This window comes from Gekko japonicus, unplaced genomic scaffold, assembly GCF_001447785.1.
Source record: "Gekko japonicus isolate JY-2015 unplaced genomic scaffold, Gekko_japonicus_V1.1 scaffold3952, whole genome shotgun sequence".
Classification (NCBI taxonomy): domain Eukaryota; kingdom Metazoa; phylum Chordata; class Lepidosauria; order Squamata; family Gekkonidae; genus Gekko; species Gekko japonicus.
Genome location: NW_015167163.1, coordinates 42853 through 61483, shown reverse-complemented (window position 1 = coordinate 61483; position 18631 = coordinate 42853). Strand labels below are relative to the sequence as shown.

Here is an 18631-nt window from a genome sequence, read left to right as displayed (position 1 = left end):
ACAAAATTCCTGATTGTGGGTGTTTTTAGATTTAAAGGATTGGTTGTTGTTGTTTTTTAAAGAAGCAAAAACGGGACTTAAAAATTAATGGAGCAAATGAACGCTCTGTGTTGCTGGCAACAAGTATCGCTCAAAAATCCAAATCTTAAAATCACACGTTCAGAATTGGATTGCCAAAATATGCAGAATTTAACCTTTGTGCAAAACTTCAGCTTTTGTGCTCATCCACTCCCACTTTCCTCCTGTCGTTCCTGTGCTACTCAGAGGCTTCATCTGTCTCTCAAGATCACACCAGTCTCTCTTTGTCCTCCAGAAAACTGCTCATTCCTAACAATACTGTCATTTTATTTACTTCTGTCCTTTGTCTTGAAGGTCATCCCCACCGCCCAGCACATAGAAGGTTACATGGTCCTCTACCGCACACTGCTTCCTGTGAGCACACATTGGGCTGAATGGAATGTCCCAAGAGACCACCGGGCTATTGTTCCAGCTCTTGAGAGAGGCTACAAGTATGAATTCAAAGTGCGACCGTATTCAGGGAATTTCCACGGCTCAGAGAGCAATACGAGACATCTCTGGATCCCAGAAGAAGGTACCAGTATGCCACCATCTCCCTTGTGAGATTCTGATACACTCCCTGTCCTAGAGATACAGCCTGTGTGTGCTCAGTGAATGTTTTTTTCTGAGATGATGGAGAGATTCCCTGGAGGCTCATAGAATATTTATGTGCTCTTGGTCCTTGCAGGACCTAGAGAGGTATGAATCTTGCCAGAAGAGAAGTCTCAGCCATTGCACTGACATCAGATGCACAGAGATCATAATTTATGCTGTAGATATAAACCTTAATCCTTGGCCTAGAGGCAAATATGTATGTATGTTTGTGCTGTCAAGTTGCAACTGAATCATGGTGACACCAGCAAGGGGCTTTCAAGGCAAGTGAGAAGCAGAGGTGATTTGCCATTGCTGTCCTCTGCAGAGTCTTCCTTGGTGGTCTCCCTTCCAAGTACCAACTAGGGATGGCATGAACTGAACCACAAAGCAAAGTTCGTCACAAATTTTGCCCTGCTTGTGGTTCGCACACCAAAGGTCGTGACGGGTCTACCATCACGAACATCCACAAACTTAAAGCAGCTCGTAGCAGTTCATGGATAGAGCAGAAAGCAGGGCTTCATGGCAGTTCATGGATTCATGGATAGAGCAGAAAGCAGGGGTTCATGGCAGTTCATGGGCAGAGCAGAAAACCCCTGCTTTCTGTTTTCCATGAAAGCCACAAAAACAGCTGAGTGGCAGGGAGCAGTCTGCTTCTTACCGCTCAGCTGTTTGGGGCTGTCTTGTTCAGTCTCTTTAAACTTTAAAGGGAATGCACAAGAAAGCTTGAAAAACAGCTGAGTGGTGGGGAGCCTGCTCCCTGCATCTCAGCTGTTTTTCGGGCTTTCAGCAAACCCCCATTGAAAGGGACTGTGGTCCCTTTCAATGGTGTTTGCAGGGCCATAAACCAGTTCAATTCACGAACGAACCTCCTGCTTCGATTTGGTTTGTGGTTTGGCCACGAACCTGAACTGCATTTTTCCAGTTCATGCCCATCCCTAGATCCAGCCCTGCTTATAGCCAAGATTGGGCTATACCATACCATTCCACACCCCTTAGTGGCAAATACCTGTGTGTTTTCCTGATAGGTAAACTGTTGGTCATATTGGTCAGGCGCTGCCCTTTCTCCTCCAAGCCTTTAAGTAGACCTCTCCTTTCTTCTCAGCACCCAGTGCCGCTCCTCAGAGCATCAGCATTACCGTGTCACAAGGTGGGAATGGCACTGTGATAGTCTCCTGGGAGCCTCCACCGCAGGATGCACACAACGGTATTATTAAGGGTTACCAGGTAAGGAGGAATGATAGAAGGCATTGGGGAGCTTAACATTTGGAAGACTTGGTTTGGAATATTGGAGGAGCCTCAAGAACTGATGACTGGAGGTTCAACACCGTAACTGGTAGGAGAAGAACCTTACAGGGAGTGTGCACACTAAAAACTGTGTGGTCCCAATGCTTTGGCTGATGGCCACTGGAGGTCCTTGAAGATGTCACCTTCTTAGCATTTCAGATTAACCCAGTGTAGTGTTAACGTGTAGTGTGTTAGACTGGGAGCAGGGAAAAAGCCATTTTCAAAACTTTAATGAGCCATGAAACTCACCTTGGACATTCACTTTTTCAGCCTAAAGCAAAGGGAGGAACTATATATTCTGCCCCCAAATCCTAAAAGAAAGATCACATGGTAAAAAACGTGATTAGTTTCATATTTTAAAAAATGTGGTTAATTTTGTTCTGTTTTCCTTGGTAATCCACTGTGTTGTGGTATACATACACAGGAGGTGAACTCACATTGCATTTCTGCGATTGGGTGGGTTTTGTTAGCTCCGCCTCCGTGGCTTCTCAAGCTGTGTGGCTGCACAGGTTGTACCTGGTCAGTCCCACCTGTGCTAATGTCGTGTAGAAAGACTGGCTTGCCATACAGACTCTCTTTGTCCTTTCAGGTCTGGTTCCTGGGTAACGAGACACATGGAGGCTCTAATAGGACAGTAGATGGAGGAACGCATAATCTAGAAGCTACAGGTCTGGGCCACTGGCTAAAATATTGCGTCCGGGTAGCAGCCATAAATGGAGCAGGAGTCGGAATGGCCAGTAACCCTGTATGCAGCACCCTAGGTGAGAGATGCTATTCTGCACTTAACCTCTTGGAAAATTATACTGTGCTCGGGGTTGGGCCTTTTGTGAGGCTCAACCATGGGAATAAGAAATACCCGCTGTGGCCTGTCCTGAGATGTCCTGCATGTCACAAGCAGGAGCCTGCTATTGAATTTGTGTTAGGGGGCCTGCAGTGGTCCTTATTACCAAATTGAAAACCACTATCAAATCAATTTAGCCATCCAAACTCACAGGCATTTTAGTTTTGTCAAAGAACTAGGGGTCTGTCTCAGAAAACACGGCCTTCACAAAAATGACAGTCCCCTAGAACTGGGGAACAAGCCAAGACAGTTAAACCAGTTTTAGATTGGTTATGTCCTAGGAGCTGCGGTGGCTCAAGTGGTTAAGACGCTGAACCACAGGCTGTGGAAGGTTGGTAGTTCAGCAGTTCTAGACCCGAGTGTGCCGCATGATGGAGTGAGCTCCTTTCTCTAGTTCCAGCTCCTGCCAACCTAGCAGTTAGAAAGCAAGAAATTACAAGTAGATAAATAGGTGGGAAGGTAACAGCGTTCTGTGTGCCTTGGTGTTTAGTCATGCCGGCCACATGACCATGGAAATGTCTTCGGACAGCGCTGGCTCTTCGGCTTTGAAATGGAGATGAGTACCGCACCCCTAGAGTCGGATTCGACTGGCTTTCGAGCAAGGGAAACCTTTACCTTTACCTTTTAGTTATGCCCTGCTTGTGTAAACTGTACAGAAGGGTTGCCCAGTAGCCATGGGCCAGATGTAGCTCCCAAACCAATTTTATCTGTCTTCCCCTTGCAACCCTACTAAATTGGAAAGGGAACAGTTTCGCTTGTAGTTCCATTTGTAAAAGAAACAGGTGTGATATTCCATACAGTAATGTTACATCACCCTTTGGGCCTTGTATGTCACGGCAGGCACTCCTGTCTCCCTAACTGTGAAGCTGGCTCTGACAAGTAACAGTGACTTTGTCACAGAGCATGACTAGCTATGAGGGGCTGAAGAGCGAGGCAGGAAGTCTCTGGACCACTGTCTGGGACACAGAGCTTCCCCACGTTGACTGTTCCTAGGGTGGAGGAATCCATGCAGACACACAGACCATTTGTTCAAAACCCATGGAGCCCTTGCCATACAATATTATGCAAATCGAAATCACCATATAGTAGAGGGAGAACAGGCATGAGTGCTCTAGCCCCACCTCCTGCCTATGTGTTATCACTGGCTTGTGAGCACAGAATCTATGCATGTAGTGTATGATCATAGGTTCTTTTCCTGGGATTGGGAGGATTACCCATCACAAGGACAAGAGCCTACATGGGAACATTTCCCATTTGCCTAGACTCCATGCTCAGGAGTCAGTGACTGTGCATGGGCGTGGGGTAGGGCCAGCACACCTCTGCTTGTTCCTCTTCTGTACATACGGATTTTCATCTCTGTAAGGTCATTGTAGAAGATTTGGGCTCTCCAGGTGGTGAATTCAGAAGGGAGGGGGATGAATGAAGGATATGCAAAGCTATGGATTGACTGGACCTGAAGAATGATGTAGGAAGATGCTTTGGACAAAGCCAGACCTTCAGTTTCTGTTCTGCAGCTAGGCTTTCCGGCCTTTTTCTAGTAACCAGTGGGAGGGCTGGGGCAAGGGCAGAAACATACAGGAACTGTGTCACACGGAATGCTGCAACATCATCTGCAGCTGAAAAATTGGAAGTGACGTCACTGTGTCCCACATTGCTCTAGGTATTCTCCCACTCTCAGTGGTAAGAACCATAGTGATTGGGGGGGGATTTCTAGGGCGTTGTGGGATTTCACTTCTGTTTTTTTTCAGCTGCTTGCACAGTTTTTTGTGTGATGCCATTTCCCTCCCCGCCATTTCCCCCTACTGCCCTGTTGAGCACCAATAGGGGGACAGGGTGCACCAGCAGGAGATCCCCTGCCGGAATCAGGCAAACGGCAACTCTGATTCTAGCATAGCTGGAGTTCATTTTATTATTGGTGTTGAGAGGTTTGTCCCATTAGGGAATCTGTAGTCCGTGGCTGGGCTGGCTAGACCCCACTATATTGAAAGAGAAAGCAGAGCAGACGGAGGCAGAAGCATGGAGAAGAAAGCAGAGCATGTGCTGTAAAAAGGACAGGCAAATGAAACTGTGTGTGATGTTAGACTGGTATGGTATGGCCAGGAATCTCGATTACGTAACAGGGTGCACTAGGCGTACACAATGCAGCAGCTTCTCAGTACCGTGTGTGCTAGCAAAGGTACAAATTAGCATGGAGCCTTTTGTCAGTTTCAAACTAATAAGAGTTCTTTATTTAGGGAACTTCATTCTAGATAGTGTAGGTGAGAGATAGGGATAGAATATAATCTAACTAGCTTTGATGGATGCAGATGCAGAATGCATGGCCTGCATCCATGGTGCCAAAGATGGAGAGCATGCTTCTTCTTTGTGTGTGGGAGAGAGAGGTTAAGCTGGAAGGAAGGTCTTGTCCCTAAGAATAGCATTCTACTTCAAAGGGATAGTATCAGATAGCAGGAGGGAAAGGATGCTCTGTATCTGACCTCTCTATCTATCTCTAAATCTATGGTGCCTTCTCTGAAGTCTGAGGAAGGAGACAGTGTACAGTCCTCCACTTGCAACATGTTATATATCCGCCTTGTGTTGCCTCCTTGCCTGCATCAAGTTATAAAACCCTGCAACCAGAGGGCCTTTAAATGCCACAGTCTGAACATGGGACCTTCTGTGTGCAAAATCTGCTGCTTATCCCCCTCAAAGGCCAACATAGAAGTCCATGGCTTCTGTCAACTGTAGTCAGAGTCCAATCTTCTGCCTAGTTTTCACTGTCGATGGGACACTTTTATTATTTTCCTTCTCTCTCCCCAGAACCTACAGTGGGGAAAATGGCAACGATTCCTGACTTCCTGTCTGCTAACTACATCCTGGAAGTGATGCGCCAGCCTGTCTTCATTGCCAGTGTGGGATCCGCTCTCTGGATCATGCTAATGGTGCTGGCCATTTACGTTTGTCAGCAACAAGCCCGGCTGCATAGCAAGAGACGGCACTATGGTCTCAGCGAAGGTGGGGTAGGCTGTATTTGAATTTGGGTTACCAGATCCACCCTGGCCCCTGGCAGGGGATGGGGGGGGGTAGGGTTGCCAGATCCAGGTTGGGAAACTCCTGGAGATTTGGGGACAGAGCCTGGGGAAGAGGGGGACCTCAGTGGGGTACAATGCCATAGAGTCCACACTCCAAAGCAGCCTTTTTCTCCAGGTGAACTGATCTCTGTAGTCTGGAGATGAGGTGTAATTCCAGGGGATCGGGTCTGACTTTAGGCTTATACAGAAGGTGTGCTGGAGTGCTATGTCCAGACCAAACCAATCATGACACTAAGAGTTCCATGAGTGGAACTCCCAACATTTCTTTTCTTTAAATCACACTTTTGTAGAAGCCTGATTAAGACTAGGAAGGGGGTGGGGTTTAAGCAGGGATGTGTAAATCAGGAAGACAGTGCAGGAAGAATGGCTCAAACCCTCCCTTCTTTAATGCCATGTTTCCAAATAAGGGTGTGTGCTCTGTATATACTGAGACCAGTAAATACCTGAAAAATACCTCGTCTGTATTTTTTGGGTATTTATTCAGCCAAATACAGATCAGAGATCTGTATTCGGCTACTGATATAGTCATACCTGAATAAAAGCTGGTATTATTTGGCTTTTATTTGGGTGTGGCTAGAAGGCATTTAAAGAGATTGTGATCTCTTTACATGCTTGCTGAATTCACTCGCAGAGTTGTGCCGAGGCAGCGGCATGACTCAGCAAGTGAACTCAGCAAGCATTTAAAGCTTAAATCCCTTCTCCGTTTTACCCTATGGGGTTGGTCCCCATATGGTATAATGGAGCCAAATAAATTTGTGTTTCCCAACTATTTACCTGAATCGATATTGGTATTTGGGAATATGTGAGAACTAGGGAGCAAAGCCCGTTGAGACAACGGGCCCCTAGACCCCTAGAAAGAGAGAGAGACACGAAGGAAGGAGAAAGAGAGAGAGAGAGAGAAAGGGGGGAGAGAGAGGAAGAAAGAAGGGGGGAGGCAGGAGGAGCCGCAGAAGATCCTCCCGTCCATCCGGCTTCCCAGGTGGGCAAGAGAAGCGGGTGGGGGGCGCGTAAGAAAGCCTCCTCCCGCTGTCTCGCTTCCTAGATAAATAGGTACCACTTCAGTGGGAAGGTAACAGCGTTCTGTGCACCTTGGTGTTTAGTCATGCCGGCCACATGACCTCGGAAACGTCTTCGGACAGCGCTGGCTCTTCGGCTTTGAAACGGAGGTGAGCACCGCAACACTAGAGTCGGATTCGACTGGCTTTCGAGCAAGGGAACCTTTACCTTTACCTTACTTCCAAATTCAAAGCAAAGCCTGCTATTTACACACAAAGCTGCCTTATACTGAATCGAGCCACCAATCCATCAAGGTCAGTATTTACACAGACTGGCAGCAGCTCTCCTGGAGCTCAGGTCATGGTTTTTCTCATCACCTTCTACCTGATCCCTTTAACTGAGGATCTGGAATTGACTATTTAAAGACCCTCCTCCTTGAAATGCTAGGATCCTCACATATGCAAGAAGTTTGGGATATGGAGCTCTCAGTGTCTCATGTGGCTTGATATTTTGTGGCCTTTTGTAGGAAAATGGACTTGTGGGGATGTTCCAGATAGTCTGCATGACTCAGCCTGCCCCCCCTCCCTCCCCTCCACTGTACACACATAGATAGATATATAGATATAATGATATATATAAGAAGTGGTGTCCTACAAAATTCATTTCATGGGTTATGAGTGTGTCTCAAGCTATAGATGGAATTCTGCCCTTCCCCAAAGGACTCAGCACACATACCTCTTGAGGTCCCTGTCTCTCCCCTGTCCCCCAAAGGATCCTTTAAGCTGTGGTGGGGGAACTTGAATCATGCGCAGGGTTTAGGCTTGCCAAGTCCCCCCGGGGGGCGGGGAAAACTGAAAACCATAGAGTTTTCCCTCCGATGGTCGTGGCCCCGCCCCCAGCATGCCCGGCGTCCTAACGTCACTTCCTGGTGACGTGTGTGCGCTGCACGCACACGCGCCAGTTGCCACCCGGGAGTCCCCCGCTGCGGCTGAGAAACGACTTGGCAACCTTGGCAGGGTTGTGGGAGGAGAACTGGCAGGGACAGCTGACATTTACAACTACCCATCCACTCCAGATGTAGGGGGCAGGTGACCGGGGAGGGGGGGATGTCCTCAGGGATTCAGAGCATGAGTGGGGTATCACAGGCTGTCCTCAGAGATTTCTTCTTGACTTGTAATGCTGACAACACTTACTGTGACATTAGTTTTTACCGGTATACCCAATGTGGATACACAGTTCAATTTCTCAGTTCAATTATTTTCAGAATTAAAAATCTGCTATAAGCATAGAGGACAAAGATTTCTTTTTATTTGCTTCGGTGGGATATAAATAAATTACAGATTTATAGATCCTAGTGTGCACGTTTATCATCTTCATTTGACAGAGATAAATCTCGCACGCAAAATCTTGCATCCAAATAATGGAATGAACTAAAACAGGAGATTCCAAAAATGAAAAATGGAGGGGTGGGACCAAGGACACCCCCCCCTCCAGAGGTGACTATTCATCTGGGGCTGATCCTGCACCCCACTGATCCTGCCAGAAAGTGCCCTGTGGGAGAAGGGAGGGTGCAGCAATGGAAGTCGCCCTTGAACCATGAAGACAAATCCAGCACAGTGCTCAGCAGCCCCTCTTTTTCAGCCTGGTGCTTCCTGGCTCAAGAAAGTAGGGATCCAGCCCCTCTGAGGGCTTCATGGGCAGGAGGAGGGTATTTTCCAAAAGGGGGTTCCATTTGGGACCCCACAATGGCTAGAGATGGTTAGACAGTGATGGCTTGGAGTGGGGAAAGAGCAGGTGGCAAGAAGACGGCTTAAGTGCCACCACTCTGTTGGCTTTTCTGATCCTGACCGACTTACCAGAAGTGGCCTTTTCTGTTTAGAAAGAATCTTAAGGGCAACGTCGTATGCCTGTATGCCTAACTTCTAGTCTGGCCCCTAAGGAGAGGCCTTGTGCTAAACACACAGTTCAGGAAATGAATTGCCAACTGGTGTGGCTCACTGTAACGTCTCACTCCTCATTCTCTTCAGGTTTGTACAGGAATGCAAGTGCCGACACCATCATCAAACACAGGTAAGTTGTAGCTGCTGGGACTCTAGGGATAAGGCCAGTTTAGTGTAGTGGTTAAGAGGGGTAGACTCTCATCTGGGGAACCGGGTTTGATTCCCCACTCCTCCAAATGCAGCCAGCTGGGTGACCTTGGGTCAGTCACAGTGCTTTCAGAGCTGTTCTCTCAAGAGATGTACTCTCAGAGCTCTCTCAGCCCCACCTACCTCATAATGTCTGTTGTGTGGAGAGGAAGGGAAGGAGATGGTAAGCTGCTGTGAGACTCAGAGTGAAGGGTGGGGTATAAATTCAACTTCTCATTCTCCTCCTCCTTCTTCTACCACCTCTGGGTATCTTTCTGAGCTAGAAAGGTCCCATACATGTTATGGGGTGTCTACTCTGCCTGGTTGTCAAATGCAGAGGGCTCTGAGACACTGAGGAAGTGCCACACGCTTCTGTGGCTTGCAAATCGTCTGTGTGCAAATGCCAGGCTTGAATGGCAATGCTTATGCAGGAACTGGACTTCTATTGAGATATTATGCAGTCCACTCATTGCATCTGGGGTCCCCACTCTGCCAGTTCTCCTCAGTTCCTGTACCTGTGGTGCCCAATTCAGATCAGAACCACGGTGCATGTGGAGAGGGGCTTCATCCATCCACCCTTTCCATTTTCCTGACCTGAAACCGTCCAGGGAGGGTGCTGTTTCAAGAAAGCCACAAGTTCCCTGGGAGGCACACAGGTTTCCTCAGGAGGCCAACTATCACCTTCCCTTCCTTGGGATCCTTTCAAGTGCCTGAAAATGGTGCAGGGGAGGAAACTGAAGCTCCATCCCTACCAGCACCATGGTCCTGATCTGAATCAGGCACCACACAGGTGGGAAATGAGGAGGACCCGCAATTCATTACTGACTGTGTTACATCTCGCACAGGGAGGGGGACCCCAGACCCACCCTGTAATGTGTGAATCACTGACTTTCACTCTTTTCTGCCTGCCTTTCCAATCCTTCCTCCCTCCTCCCATGACTGCTGTCTCCTTCACTGTAGGGTAGACCCAAGTGATTCCCCCTGGCTTTCCAACACTTGGAAGTCCACCCCTGGCTCCAAGAATTACAGCACCAGCAGCAGCCTCAGCAGCCAACTCCTGTGGACTGAGCCCAAAGACTTCCACAAATCGAGTAAGTCTCGCCTGCTGACGGCGGGGCCAAACCCTTTCACACACACCCCTCTGTCTCTCTGTCACGCCTGCCCTCCCAGATAACTCAGTGCGGCTTATGATGGGGGTGGGAAGTGCCGTCAAGATGCAGCCAAAGGCAAGAGGTGAACAGAGGTGGTTTCCGGTTGCCTGCCTCTGCATCATGACCCTGGACTTCCTTGTTGGTCTCCCACCCAAGTACTAACCAGGGCTGACCCTGCTTCGCTTCCAAGATCTGGCCAGCCTGGGGCGGGCCCTCCAGGTCAGGATGCAGCTTATAATACCCCAAATAAAAACCAAGTGTGTACAGCAAGCTACAAAGACTATTTCACACACTGAGCCCATAAATGAAGTTTGCCTGCAATAGAGAGCCCTAAAACATCCATTAAACCTCAAACATCCAGACCGTCTTAAATCTGGGAGGAATGGAGTCTTCTGGATCACTTCTGGGAGCCCATTCCAAAGAGTGGGAGGAACAAGAATGGGAAAAGCTCCCATTGGAGTCGGAACGGAGGTACCCACTCATGCCTAGGGTTGCCATGGGGGTGGGACCGGCCACCTGCCCAGCAGGGGAAGCCCTGTCCCCAAAGAGCCCCATCGCACCCGACGTGCCCACCATGATGCCGTCACCTGGAGGTGATGTCACTGTGCCAGGCACATCGTGTGGAGGATGCTCTAGCATTCGAGTAAAAACTCTATGGTGACCATAGAGTTTTTTACCCAAATGCTAGAGTGTCCCCCGCATGATGTGCCTGGCGCTTCTGAGTGATGCCATCACGGCGCATGCACCAGAAGACTCCAGGAGCTGGCCTGGAGCCCCCTGCTGGGACTCATGCCAGGGCCAGTTGCAGATCGTGGGGGACCCTAGACAGACAGTACCCATGTCTCCTGCCCACCACCAGGCCCCCTGTTCCTGCCTCCATTCCCAACCACCAAACCACATGCCCGTGCATCCTTTCCCCACCTTGGTAGTACTTGGATGGGGCATCTGTCCCTGACGATTCTGGGCATTGCATATGGCTGGGAACATGGGAGGCAGAGTGCTTTCAAGCAAGTGGGTGGGGGGGAAGAAGGGGCAGGTGAGCAGCAGGAGAGGCCCGTGGAGGAGTGTGGCAGTGGCAGTGGGCCCTGTGCCAGAGGTCCCAGGCCCGAGCAGCTGTCCCACCTCAGGGTATCCTGACATCAAGCCCTGGCTCATGGCGTTTTTCCCAAACAGATGCTGCTCTTTTGCTTGACACACCGTGCAACCCGCTGGGATGGAAAGGGGGGGGGAAGCACAGTGGTTGTCACGGGCAGGGATGCTGTGCGTGTTGGCTCTGACCTTGTGCGTTCCACTCCCCTTGTGCAGCTGTGTCCTTCGACAGGCAGAGCCAAGGATCCCACGTCCAGGCTGTTCCACTGGTGCCTGACAGCAGCAGCAGCAGCAGCTTGTCCGGAACTCTCTACGTGGACCTTCCTGCAAAGGACCTGAAAACCTTCTGCAGTGCTCCCCTGCCACACCTTTCCAGCCCCAGCCTGCCAAGCATGGAAGTGGCACGGCCAGGTGACCAGAGGCTGATCCCTCTCTGCGGCCAGAATCTGAGGATAGATCATGCCAAAATCCGGGGAGCGTTACGGCAAGGGAAGGCGGCCAGTCCCTCGTCCCCAAACCTTATTCTCCAGACAACCTGGGAGAAAAACAGCAAGAAAGGTAAGACTCCACACACGATCAGGCAGTAGCTTCAGAGCCAGAGTGATGGATTTGGGAAGGCAGAGTTGCCGACTCTTTTCTGGCGGGGCTCCTCTGCCTATAAGCGCTACCCAGCAATCAGCAGATCAACACGCCTTTTTTCCTGGCATACACGTGAAAGAAACTTGACTTTCTGGATTTCTGCTCGCTGTGTACCCATGAAAGGCCCTGGAGCCCTGCTAGGAAAAAATTGGCAGCCTTTGTGGTTGCCATACCTAAAGTTTCTGGACCTTATTGTTGCAGAGCTATATATAATGAAAGGGACTTACTTTAAACGCTAATGAAAGTTGGGAATTCAGAGAAGCTGACGGACAGATTGTTATAACACTATAATGATATGTCAGTTGCTGATTAAAACAAAAAGGCTCTCTGGTGGCAAGAAGGAATGGCCACAACAGGGGAATGGGATGGAGAAAACAGCGCTGTCAGTGGGGAGGAGGAGGGGATTGGATTTATACCCCACCCTTCACTACCTGAAGGAGTCTCAGAGCGGCTTACAATCTCCTTTCCCTTCCCCTCCACACAAAAGACACCCTGTGTGGGGTAGGTGGGACTGAGAGAGCTCTCCCGAGAACTGCCCTTGAGAGAACAGCTCTGAAAAAACTTATGACCGACCCAAGGTCACACCAGCAGCTGCATGTGGAGGAGTGGGGAATCAGACCCGGTTCTCCCAGATTAGAGTCTGCCGCTCTTAACCATTACACTAAGCTGGTTCTCATAGCATCTAAGCAGGGAATAGCCACCTGTATATAATTAACCCTAGCTGAACGGGGGGGCAGTGGGTTATGTGCTGCAGCCCCCCTCTCCCAGTATAGGAAATCCTGGTCCCAGTTTTCTGGACACCTTCAAAGGAAGATTTCACAGCCTCTCGGGGCAGCTGACCTGGATGGGCCAGGCTAGCCTGATCTCGTCAGGTCTTGGCAGCTGAGCAGGGGTGGCCCAGGTTAACATTGGAATGGGAAACCCCTACGGGAGTCCAGGGTCTCCTCTGTGCAGGAGGCCGTGGCAGAAACCATCTCTGACCCTCTCTTGCCTTGAAAACCCTGCAGGGTCGGCATAAGTCGGCTGCGGCTTGATGGCACTTTACACACAGGACAGTTGCTTTACGCTTTACCCAAAGTCCGTTGCTGCACCATCTTCAGAAGAAGAAGAGATTGGATTTATACCCTGCCCTTCACTACCCAGAGGAGTCTCAGAGCGGCTTACAAACTCCTTTCCCTTCCCCTCCCCACAACAGACACCCTGTGAGGTGGGTGGGGCTGAGAGAGCTCTGGCAGAAACTGCTCTTTTTTCAAGGACAGCTGTGCCACAGCTTGTGACTGACCCAAGGTCACATCAGCAGGTGCAAGTGGAGGAGTGGGGAATCAAACCCGGTTCTCCCAGATTAGAGTCCGCGCACTTAACCACTACACCAAACTTTAGAGTTAGTGAGGCTCTTCTAGCGTTAAGCTACATGCTTGACATGTGGTCTGAGTGGGGTGTGGCTGGTGCCCCAAAATTTCAGCTCTGGTGAGGGCTCCTTGTGGGTTTGTAAACTCGGTTGGCCTTAAAAGTGCCACTGGATTCAAACTTTGTTCTGTTGCTTCAGACCAACGTGGCTATCAATGTTCCCTCTAAGCTATAGAGTCTTGTGAGCAAAAATTCTACTTTGTGAGCTACTGGCATTAAAGTTGTGAGCAGGTGACTTGGCTGTTGCATAACTTGGTTAGCTCTGGAACCATCCTTCCTGAGCGAAGACAAAAATGTGTGAGCCAGAGGCTCAAAAACCGTGAGCTAGCTCACACTAACTCAGCTTAGAGGGAACATTGGACTGGCTACTCACCTGAGTCTGTGTCCCCGTCCCCCCCCACGATTACTACCTACAAGCTCTTCATATCTGTGCCTGTGAAAGTGTGGCAGAGTTAAGAAGGGTTGAATCCTGATTCTAAACATCCCATCTTTGGCAGGAAGTCACGGGTGTTTTAATCATTCACAGTCAGGGGCCTTCATAAAATCACAATAACTGACCATCTGGCCCCCTCCTTTCATGCTTTGCTTAGCTCCTGAGAAGGATTCTTGTTGAATGCACCCAGAGTGCTACCCTGGGGTGTGAAGCATCATGAAGAATGGACATTATTTGTTTTTACACTTTTGGGCTCACCATTAAAATAACTCATGCAGCCGGTTTCAAAAAGCTGAAAAAGAGCACCACAATTACCTACGCAGTCACCAAAGCAACATGCAAAATCGTTAACAAGATGGATTTCCCGAAGGCCTGCTGGAACATAAAAAAAAAAGTTTTCAGCAGTCATCTAAAAACCTCGATTGAATGTGGCTGACAGTCCTCCCTAAGTGGTTTAGTTGATTGTTGCAATCAGCAGCCCGGTGGGACTTCTGACCATGGATCCAGACCTGCACAAACCATCTTAGCATCTTTAAACCACATCTGTGGTGCAGGCCAGTTTGCATCCTTTGGTATTGAGTAAAGGGGTCTGCGCCGGTTCATGTCTCCACGCCATGCAGATTTTGGGGTGAGAACAGAACTAGCTCAGTGCCCACCCACCTGGCGACGGGGGCCCCCACTCATCCCCGCAGGGATGCTGAGGTTCGCAGAGGTCCTAATTCAATTATCTGCAAAGTTCAGGCACAAATTGAATCGAGTGACTTCCACAGAATCTAATATAAAACCTAATTTGCTTGCCGAAGCTGCTAATTGCCGCAAGCAATGCAGAGAGACGTTCCCGTCCTGCGTTTTCCCTGCTAAGGACGCTGCAGGGCCGGGTTGCCAGGATACAGTGCGGTAGTCCAGAAGGCCACCCCTGCGGCTTGTGATCGGATGGGTCCTTCGCAGCTCGGGTCAGAATACTTGCCTTTGCATTCCGGTCCAGCTTGGTGCCTCTGGAACCAACTATAGAAAAGGCTCTTTGGTTTTCAGGAAGGTTTAATGTACACTTTAGGCCCGTTAGGATGAACAGTCTTCCATAGGAAGCAGCTTTCCTTTCCAGCTTGGACAGAAACACTCTCATCTCTTACTTGGTGGGTTTCCACCTGTCTCTTGTGGCTCCCTCAAGCTGGGGAGTAGGACGGAGATTCACAAAGTAGCGGCTGAGCTCCCAGCAACAGACACCCTGTGAGGTAGGTGGGGCTGAGAGAGCTCTTGACAGAAACTGCTCTTTTTTCAAGAACAGCTCTTATCAGAACTATGGCTTGCCCAAGGTCATCCAGCCAGGTGCAAGTGGAGGAGTGGGGAATCAAACCCGGTTCTCCCAGATTAGAGTCCATGCACTTAACCACTACACCAAACAGTGCACTTAACCACTACATGAACAGTCTTCCATAGGAAGCAGCTTTCCTTTCCAGCTTGGACAGAAACACTCTCATCTCTTACTTGGTGGGTTTCCACCTGTCTCTTGTGGCTCCCTCAAGCTGGGGAGTAGGACGGAGATTCACAAAGTAGCGGCTGAGCTCCCAGCAGTAAGTGATGCTAAGAGGGATGGGCCGGGGGCAAGGATCAGGAATGGTCATATCTGGCGGCATCTCTGTGGTCGTGGATCCAGAGCTAAAATAAGTCACTTTTGTATGAATTCCCAGAGATATAAAGAAAAGTGCTTTTTAAAATTGGAAGTTGGGAATTGAGAGGAATAACGTTATTTCAGTATAACCATCTCGCAATTGCCGATGCAAAACCTAAAGCCTAAAGGGTGGAGCAACTGCTTGGCCTGCAGAAAGTCCCAGGTTCAATCCCCAGCATCTCCAGTTAAAAGGATTAGGTAGGAGGTGATGTGAAAGACCTCAGCCTGAGACCCTGGAGAGCTGAGCAGATGATACTGAGTCTGAGTAGACAATACTGACTTTGATGGACCCAGGGTCTGATTCAGTATAAGACAGCGTCATGAGTTCATGTAAAGCCCCCATGTAAAGCCCCCTTCCCCAAATCCCTCTGATGTCAGGGTGGGGGAAAGAAGCTGCAGGGGGGGGCAACCAAAGGAAAATATATCCCATGAAGGTGGGACCTTAAAAACAAGCAGCTTCCTGTCCACCTGACACGCAAGGATGCTTTGAGCATGAGCTTTCAAATGTTGTTGTTGTTCAGTCGCACAGTCAAGTCCGACTCTTCGCGACCCCATGGACCAGCTCCCGCCAGGCTTTCCGGTCTTCCGCCGTCCTCTGAAGTTTGCTCAATTTCATGTTCGTTGCATCGATGACACTGTCTAACCATCTCATCCTTTGCCGTCCCCGTCTTCTTTGACCTTCAATCTTTCCCAGCATCAGGGTCTTCTCCAGTGAGTGCTCCCTTCTCATTTGGTGGCCAAAGTATTTGAGCTTCAGTTTCATTATCTGGCCTTCCAGGGAACAGTCAGGGTTGATTTCTTTTAGGATTGACTGATTTGATCTTTTTGCAGTCCAAGGGACTCTCAAGAGTCTTCTCCAGCACCATAGTTCAAAAGAATCTATTCTTCGGCGCTCGGCCTTCCTTATAGTCCAGCTCTCGCAGCCATACATGACTACTGGGAATACCATTGCTTTGACCATGCGGACTTTTGTTGGCAGGGTGATGTCTCTACTTTTTATCATGCTGTTTAGGTTCGCCATCGCTTTCCTCCCAAGGAGCAGGCGTCTTTTAATTTCATGGCTGCTGTCACAGTCTGCGGTGATCTGGGATCCCAGGAACGTGAAGTCTGTCACTACTTCCACAGCTTCCCCTTCTATTTGCCAAGGAGTGATGGGGCCGGATGCCATGATCTTAGTTTTTTTGATGTTGAGCTTCAAGCCCACTTTTGCGCTCTCCTCTTTTACCCTGAGCAAGAGGCTCTTTAGGTCCTCTTCACTTTCTGCCATTAGAGTGGTATCGTCTGCATATCTGAGGTTGTTGATCTTTTCCCCAGCAATCTCAATTCTGGCTTGTGATTCATCCAGGCCAGCATTTCGCATGATGTACTCTGCATATATATTAAATAAGCAAGGCGACAATATACATCCTTGTCGTACTCCTTTTCCTATGCTGAACCAATCAGTTGTTCCATATCCGGTTCTAACTGTCGCTTCTTGGCCCTTATACAGGTTTCTCAAGAGACGTGAGGCTTTCAAGTGTGATCATATCAAAGGGCTCTTTTTACAGGAAGAGCAGCTCAGCGGTGGAGTCCGCTGCCTAGGGAGGTGGTGAGCCTCCCCCTCACTGGCCGTCCTCAAGCAGTGCCTGGACGAACACTTGTCAGGGATGCTCTGGGCTGATCCTGCACTGAGTGGGAAGGGGGTGGGCTTGGACAAGATGGCCTGTATGGCCCCTTCCAACTCTATGATTCTAAGCAAGTTTGGGGTAAGATCCGAGCAAAGCAGGGGGGAGACCTGGAGAGTGGACAGTGTTCCAAAAAGCCCTGCTGCAGTTTGGATGGATGGTAAACTGGATAGAAAACTCCATGCGGGAGCAGCCTAAGACAACGTTATGAACTCAAACCAAATAAAAGGAGTGAGGATCACACAGTGGAAGTTACAGATGCACACTGACAAATGACTGAAAGAAAACTGTGGGGCGGGAAATATGACAGACCCACTGAAATAGACAAACGACATCTCATAACAGTACCTTTTGCTTGTAGAACTGGTGTGATGCCCTGGCTAGAGTCCTGGACTTTGACGAGGAAGACCTGAGTTCAAATCCTTGCACAGCCAGGAATCTCACTGGAAGGCCAGCCAAATCTACCTTTCAGGCAGTTAACGTAGAGAAACTGTGCAGAGCGACTTCTTGGTTTCCTTACGGGAAAGGTGGGATGACAAAAGTGACAGATGCAATGGCAGATGTCTATAGGTATAACTAGAGTTCAGGCTAAGAATGTTTAATTTTAATGTCTTTTTTTAATTCCCCAGAGCTGCAACAAGCTCATAGCACACCTACAACTCCGTCCAGCTTTCCAGCAGACTGGAGCAATCCCAGCAGACGGATCAGCGGCCTCAGCGCTGGAAAACACCACAGAATCCCTGGTAGGAGAAGTAACTCTTCTTTCCCAAGTGCCTGGGAGCATTAGAGGGAGGTCAAATAAGAGCATTTTCTTGGATCCCTTTCGGAGAAAAATTATGTTGCATAGCTGTAGCCCATCTTCTGGAGAGCTCAGAGCAGGACGTGTGGTGATCTTTTCCTCATTTTATCCTCTCAGCACCCCTGTGAGGTAGGTTAAGTGGGGGTGGGTGGGTGGAGAGAGGGACTGGGCCAAGGTCACCCAGTATGCTTTGCAACTAACTGAGTGGGGATGTGAACCTAAGGCTTCCGGACCTTTGTCTGACACTCTAGGATAGAGTCAAGTGCCTAAGCCACTTAGCTCCTCTGCAGAGAAATCCCCTTTTAAAAACACTTGCAATTTGTGAACGGCTGTCCTAGACCACCTCTCCGAATAACCACCAGGTGCTGCGGCTTCCATTCTTGAATGTGGTTGCAACCACGTGGGTCTTTGTGACGTACGTTGCACAGATTAGGTACCTCTTCCTGCAGTTTAACTGTCTGTTACAGTACGAAAGCAGAATGGTTCAGGTTGCGCACTGTTGTTGTTCAGTCACAGAGTCAAGTCCGACTCTTCGCAACCCCATGGACCACATCACACCAGGCCCTCCTGTCTTCTATCGTGCTCCAGCGTTTGCTTAATTTCATGTTTGTTGCCTTGATAACACTGTCTAACCATCTCATCCTTTGCTGTCCCCGTCTTCTTTGACCTTCAATCTTTCCCAGCAGCAGGGTCTTCTCCAGTGAGTGCTCCCTTCTCATTTGGTGGCCAAAGTATTTGAGCTTCAGCATCAGTATCTGGCCTTCCAGGGAACAGTTAGGGTTGATTTATTTTAGGATCGACTGATTTGACC

General features: G+C 49.2%; 1 protein-coding gene across 1 annotated transcript in view; it reads left to right on the top strand.

Annotated features, from left to right (window-relative positions):
* The window catches only part of ROBO4 (roundabout guidance receptor 4), a gene marked incomplete at its 3' end in the record, with an annotated part of 83469 nt that overhangs the window by 29707 nt on the left and 35131 nt on the right, over window positions 1-18631 (top strand). Inside the window, exons 8-15 of the mRNA XM_015413110.1 lie at window positions 373-592; window positions 1754-1875; window positions 2525-2696; window positions 5576-5770; window positions 8871-8913; window positions 9930-10060; window positions 11426-11767; window positions 17651-17764. Of these exons, the coding sequence (XP_015268596.1) occupies window positions 373-592; window positions 1754-1875; window positions 2525-2696; window positions 5576-5770; window positions 8871-8913; window positions 9930-10060; window positions 11426-11767; window positions 17651-17764 (1339 nt within the window). The remainder of the gene's footprint in view (window positions 1-372; window positions 593-1753; window positions 1876-2524; window positions 2697-5575; window positions 5771-8870; window positions 8914-9929; window positions 10061-11425; window positions 11768-17650; window positions 17765-18631) is intronic.